The sequence below is a fragment of the Jaculus jaculus genome, chromosome 14 (genome assembly GCF_020740685.1).
Source record: "Jaculus jaculus isolate mJacJac1 chromosome 14, mJacJac1.mat.Y.cur, whole genome shotgun sequence".
Lineage (NCBI taxonomy): Eukaryota > Metazoa > Chordata > Mammalia > Rodentia > Dipodidae > Jaculus > Jaculus jaculus.
Window position 1 is genome coordinate 85,176,233 of NC_059115.1, and position 6,902 is coordinate 85,183,134.

Sequence of the window (6,902 nt, forward strand, 5' to 3'; positions counted from 1 at the left end):
CCTAATTTAGCGGTCTTGGATCAGAGACAGTATAAGACTTTTGGGGGGGGGGTTTAAGCATGGTCTTGTTAATTGAAGCCTGTAAAGAGCTTAAATCTGTAGATAATTGAGCAAACTCTTTTTGAAGTTTAAGCACATTCCGTAATTCAGTTATCTGTTTAGTGAGATGTTCTTTGGCACCAGTAAGTGTAGAGGGGTGAACCCCTGGAGGCAGCAGAGTGGGTAATAGAGTGGGTGCACAAAGCTGGGAGGGGTAAGGGGGCGGTCTGAAAGGGGGGGCTGATGCAGCAGGAGGCCAGTGGGGATTATGGTATTTAGCAGCCTCCTCCTCAAGAGAGGTAGCGTCACCCGGATCAAGAGGCTCAGGATCTCAATTTTTTGAAAAAAATGGGTTAATGAGGGGTGTACATTGAGAAGCAGTCTCGGGGGGAATAGGCTCAGGTAAGGGCGGATATAACTTTTCTATTGTTCAGGGGGCACCAGAGTTATTGGAGCTACAACCCATATTGATAATGACTGACGGGCAAGGGGATTTCTCAGGAGGAGAAGAAAGCGAAACTAAAGGAACACCGCATGAGAGAGGGCGGAGGCAGTATTCAGTGACAGAAAGGAGTTGTTGTTTATCTGGATGATGTGAATGTGCTTCCTCCACTATGTCTCTTATGAGTCCCCAGTAGGAGAAAATCGTGGAGGGAACGGAATCAGGTCCCTCCTCTAGAATATGGCGATTTAGGTCTTTACCGACCTTTTGCCATTTTTCAGGATGAATATCAGGACCAGAAATAATGAACCAGGGACACACTTTGTCAATGAAAACAAAAAAATTAATGAGGTCCTTTTTCTTAACTCTAATTCCTCTTTCCCTGAGTGAGCTCTTTAAATCCTTAAGAAAAAGAGCCTCTTTACTAAGCTTTTGGCCCATTCTGAAAATCGGACGAGAATGAAAAATAAGGGCCCTGACTTACCGTGTCCCGTAGCCGAAATCGCGAGTGACAAAATGGCGGGGCACTCTTCAAAATGTCTCTCGGCATCCCGAGGAGATCTCCAGCGTGGTTAGTTGTCCGGTCGAGACCCATGCCTCGAGCCCCACATTGGGCGCCACTTGCCCCCGACCTGTGGGGCCAATGTTACGTGGGGTGGTCAGGAGGGCTGCAACCTGAAAGAACGGGCGGGAAAGAAGAAGGAGACCAAGCGGAGGATTTGTCAAGGTCTCGTTTAATGTTGGATTTTTTAGCTCTTTTATAATCAACCAGCAGGTAGGGCAATAAGGAGGGGAAAAAGGGGGAGGGGGTACAAGGAAGGAGGAAGTATGGCCACCTGGCCGTAATCTTCTGGAGCATCTTGTGGTATTTCTGGAATCTCTCTTGTGACATCTCCCAGAGCAGCTGTTTGTTCTCGGGGGAGGGGCCATATGAAGGCTGTTAGTTCTTCTTTTGTCCTAGGGCGGTCAGGTCATGGTCTCTGACAATGAGAAATTCCCATGTAACCTGCAAGCAGAAGGGCAGGCATGACAATGCTTTATGGTGACATTGTTGGCGACACTGCACACTAGCGTCTCCAGTTTTCCAAACAGCTTCTTGGGCATTGTATTGGAATGATATCTTTGCTTGCCAGGAAATGATAGCAATGTCTTTGCATCAAATGGAAGTCACGTCCATATTTCTGGCTAGGGTATCCCTGTTGAAGGACAAACCTATAGGCCAGTTTGTGACCTTTGACCCATCTTGCATAGTTTTCAATGAATCTCCGATTTTCAATGATCAGAACAGTTGAGGATCATAAACACAGGGAGCTTGAAGTCCCGGCAGGCACCTTGACTGCCAGCAGAGGTCAGAGGATGCACATAACAAGACCACCACCCTGTGGCTACATCCTGAATTGCAGGTCACTGGCTACTAGAATTCAAGCCTAGCTGGAGAAAGAAAGGGCAAAGGAACGCACCCACAGGAGGCGTGGGAACCGGGAAATGGCTTGGCGGTTACAGCCTTTTACTCTGAAGCCAAAGGATCCCGGTTCTAGCAACCACGATGGGATGCACCCAAGCCTGAGATGCAAGGGTGTGCTAATGTGTGCTAGGGCACCTGGTGTGCCCACTCCCTGTAGCTGTCCCTTTCTATTCTTGATCTCTCACTTTCTCTATCATAGTTCAATAAGTCAAAATACGACCTTGCGTGGAGGTGTGGGCAGGTGAAAATGTGCTCAACACAGGTTTCGAAGAGAGAGGGCCTCCTTGGCCGGCTCCCATCATGTGTACTTCGCAATTTCATTCTGGTAGGAGGTAAGCAAGTCAACTCCTATTCAAGACAAGTAAAGAAGGAATTAAAGAACCTGTGGGAGTGGCAAACAACCACCAAGCAAGAGCCCTGGGAGCTCGGTCATTGGGTGGAAAGGAAACACCACTACTGACAAGTCCTGCAGTTGTCAGGCTCTCTTTCAAGACACTTGGAACAGCACCCCCGCACGTTTCAAAACAGGTGTCACCTAATCATTACAAGTGACAAGGGTAAGTGAGCAGTCCACGAACGTGGACTCAGACGTTCTCGAACTCGAAGATTTTGGAATCTCTGAACGTTTGATATGTGAGGCAGGCTCTCCTGCTCAGGCAGCCGGCCTCGCGCTCGTGGAGGCCCTCCTCCTGCCGCCAATTAAAGGACACTTTGCGGAGCTGTCTCTTCCCCAAAGAAACACACCCTCCATGCCCTGCTCCCTCACATTTCACACAGTCCCGTTCTAGTAGGCTCCCCACTTGTAAGTGTGGGGGGGAACCCACAGAAATTGCTCAACTTCAACAAGAACGACTCGGGCTGGCCCATGGCCGTGTGTCGGCCATCTTTGTGAATTCTATCAATCTGACCCTTTTTCTGAAGAGAGCCGATTCTCTAACCTAGGGTGATAGTGTTCGCTCTCACCCTAGGTTAGAGAATCGGGAGCTTTTCGGCCAGAGAGAAGGCCACGAAGAGGCAGGGGCTCTCCGTGTGCTAGTGAAAGGAGGCCCCTAGCAGACATGTGCCTCAAACGGTCACATGCGCATGGGACATGCAGAGCTTCCAGGTGAAGGGAGAACCTACCAGGGGGTCCTGTGCCCCTTTCTAGCAGGAGGACCGACGTCTTTTTGAGGCAGTAGACACACAGGAGTCTCTCGAAAATAGGACTGACATCAAACCCTTAGGCAGGTATCAACATTCTTTATGCCTTTGAGGCCCAGGGCAAAATTGCTGAGCCCATTCCAGAAAGAATGAGGTGTGTCGGGGCACAAACGTGTATTCGGAGGCTTTGGGTGTCCACTCGCAGGCTCTGGAGGAGCATCCTGACCCGACAATGGAAGCAGGTGGAATGAAGGAGCAGAAGGGTAAGAACTGGTTGATCACGGACATGCCCCGCGTTCATTGAGTCACACTCACACATATCAAGGGAAAGACGGTAAGTACATAACACACGGTCCACTGTGAACACAGTGACAATCTGTTGTGGCCTTCCATGCTCCTCACAATCATGAGAAGTTCCCAGGTGACGTGGAAGAAAAACAGCAGGCATGGCTATGCTTGATGGTGACATTGCAGAGGACACTGCACACCAGCGTCTCCAGTTTCCAGCTGGAGAAGGTAACCAAATCAATTCCTATTCCAAACAGGTCAAGAAGGAATTGCAGAGCCTGTGGGAGTGGCCTTCAACACACAAGCAAGAGCTCTTTTGGCCTCTGTCATTTGTTGGTAGGAAATAGCACTCCTTACCAGTCCTGCAGTTGTCAGGCTCTCTCTCAATACACCTGGACCTGTAAGAGGATGAACATGACAAGACCGTCACGGTTTGGCTACATCCTGAATCTCAGGTCACTGGCTAATAGAATTCAAGCCGACCTGGAGAATGTAAGGGCAAAGGAATGCAGCCATGGGAGGCATGGGAACCGGGAAATGGCTTGGCGGGTAGAGACTTTGACTCTAAAACCAAAGGACCCCTGTTCAAGCCACCAGGATGGGACACACCCAAGCCCGAGAAGCTAGGGGGTGCTCATGCATGCTGGGACCCCTGATGTGCCCATTCCCTGTATCTGTTCCTTTATCTTCTCGATCTCTCACTTCCTCTCTCATAGTTAAATAAGTAAAAATCCCCCCTTGCGTGGAGGAGGGGGTGGTGGGCGAAAATGTGCTCAACACAGGTTTCTGAAGAAAGTGGGCCTCCTTGGCCAGCTCCCATCACGTGTACTTCGCTATTTTATTCTGGAAGGAGTTAAGCAAGTCAACTCCTATTCAAGACAAGTCAAGAAGGAATTATAGAACCTGTGGGAGTGGCGTTCAACCCCCAAGCAAGAGCCCTGTGGCCTCTGTCATTTGGTGGAAAGGAAACAGCGCTCCTTACAAGTCTTGCAGTTGTCAGGCTCTCTCTCAAGACACCTGGACCAGCACCCCCACATGTTTCAGGAGAGGTGGTACCTAATCATCACCAGTGACAAGGATAAGTGAGTAGTCCACGGAAGTGGACTCAGACGTTCCCGACGATTTTCAAATCTCTGAATGTTTGATATGTGAGGCAGGCTCCCCTGCTCCATCAGCAGGCTTGGTGCTCAGGGATGCCCTTCTCCTCCAGCTAATTCAAGGATACTCTCTGGAGTTCTCTTATTCCCAGAGAAACACAACCTCTGCGCCCTGCTCCCTCACATTTCATACATCCACTGTTGTCTCCCATAGGACTGCATGCATCATAAGTTTTTCTAGCTTTCTGTCAGTGGTCTGCAGGGGGGAGGTTTTAAGCTAGGCTCCAGCATGATTTCTCAGCACAAGTGTGACCTTGTAATATAAGCATGTGGAGTGTTCAGCAGTAGGGTCTTACCATCTATTTCTGGTGGGAAACCAAGAGCCTTGGCTCTTGTTTTAGGGGTATTAGAGACCTCTCTGGCCAACAACTCACTGGAATGTATCCAATTCCTGGCACTGAAATTTTTCTAGTAACATTCTATAGCTCTGGGCACACCATTATCCAGAAAAAAAGTAGGTTTCCATATGGCTTATTTGTTACATCTTAAATTTTGTTTAACCTTCTCCTTACCCTTCTTATACTCGGTCTCTTCCCCTGATCTCACTTAGGCCATTCTACCTCCAGTAATCTATTAGTTGATTTACTCTTCCTTCTCTTCCCCTCCCAACCTCTTCTTCTTCCTCTTTATTTATTTATTTATTTTTTAAAAATTTTTTTGAGGTAGGGTCTTGCTCTAGCCCTGGCTGACCTGGAATTCACTATGCAGTCTCAGCGTGGCCTCACATTCACGGTGATCCTCCTATCTGTGCCTCCTGAGTGCTGAGATTAAAGGCATGCACCACCACACTGGCCACACAGAATCATTTCTATAGTGATATCGACCCTCTATGAGCTAATCACATCAGAAGAGCCTTAGGTGTGCAGTAGGTAAAATGCTAAGATTTTGCCTATATGGGATAAAAAACACTGTATGAACATGAGTCCAGTTTAAAAGGTTCTCAGAGTGAACAGGCACAGCATGGGAAAGGGAAGTTAGTATATATATTCCCCACACAATGTCATTCTTTATGCCATCCATAATATTGGTGAACTGGATGTGGTGGTGCATACCTGTAATCCCAGTACTTGATAAGCAGAGGCAGAGTAAGGTGTGGAGTTTAGTTAGGCTATTATGGGATATAGACATTACTTTTTGCTCCAAGAACCTAAAGATAACTTAGTATGTTTTAACTGCAGAAATGTAATAGTTGTTATATTCTTATAATGTTTCTTTCTTTCCTTGCCTTAGGTCCTGATGTATTTAGTTCAAAAAGTCTTGCTCTTCAAGCCCAGAAAACGATTTTGAACAAAATAGCCGGCAAAACTGTGGCTAATATGTTGATTGATGACATCAGCAGTGAGATCCTTGATGAGCTCTACCAAGTCACAAAGGAGCACACCCATAGCAAGAAGGAGGCCCATAAGATCATGAACGACTTAATCAAAGTAGCAATCAAAATCGGAATCCTCTATCGGAACAACCAGTTCAGCCAAGAGGAGGTTGTTATTGTGGAAAAGCTCCGGAAGAAGCTGAATCAGACTGCCATGACCATGGTCAGCTTCCATGAAGTGGAATATTCCTTTGACAGGAATGTGCTCTCTAAGCTTCTGCTTGAGTGCAAGGACCTGGTACATGAACTGGTGCAGCGACACTTGACACCCAGGACCCATGGGCGCATCAACCATGCCTTCAACCACTTTGCTGATGTGGAGTTCCTCACTACCCTCTATAGTCTAGATGGAGACTGTAGGCCTAACATCAAGAGGATTTGTGAAGGAATTAACAAATTGTTAGATGAGAAGGTCCTTTGAATGCTTTTGCTCCTCCTGAACTTTGCTGCTTTATAGTTATAACACCAAACCTGATCTAGTGCAAATCAAGAAAACAAGTAGAAACCCTTGTTAAATATCCCCTTGTTCTGTCCTCTTTGTGCTCTCATGCTAATGCCAACCTAGGCTCAGGTATACTTACCTCTGAGTTCAGGATGAGGTCTGTATTCTAAATTGCCTGTGTTTGCAGGACCAGAGGACAGCCATCTGTTCTAAGTATAAAGGCTGTTTTGCTTACCACCATGAGCTCTGATTCTCAGAGTAGAAGGAGCCCTGGCCTGGGAACTGCAGTACACGGGTTCTGTTACCAGCTCCACCAGTTATGATCCTGTCCTCAGTCTTGGAACCATAATGCCTGATTGCCTACCTCATGGCTGCTGTGAAGATTGAAAGACATAATATGTTCATACTTTTGAAAACTCTGTGAAGCAAACAAGCACAGAAGTCAGCAATTTTATGTAATAGCTGATGCTTAAGTATTAGTAAATAATGTGTTGCCAGCTGTAGTGTCACACACCTGGAATCCCAGCACTTAGGAGTCTAAGGAATGAGCATCATAT

The 6,902-nt window shown here is 47.2% G+C and overlaps 1 protein-coding gene across 1 annotated transcript; it reads left to right on the plus strand.

The window, feature by feature from the left end:
- Positions 1-3,532: 3,532 nt before the first annotated feature.
- LOC123454668 (tumor necrosis factor alpha-induced protein 8-like protein 3) lies at positions 3,533-6,495 on the plus strand. Its single transcript, XM_045133400.1, has 2 exons — positions 3,533-3,602; positions 5,762-6,495. The coding sequence occupies exons 1-2, from the start codon at positions 3,533-3,535 to the stop codon at positions 6,322-6,324; spliced, it is 633 nt and encodes a 210-aa protein (XP_044989335.1). The 3' UTR covers positions 6,325-6,495.
- Positions 6,496-6,902: the final 407 nt, after the last annotated feature.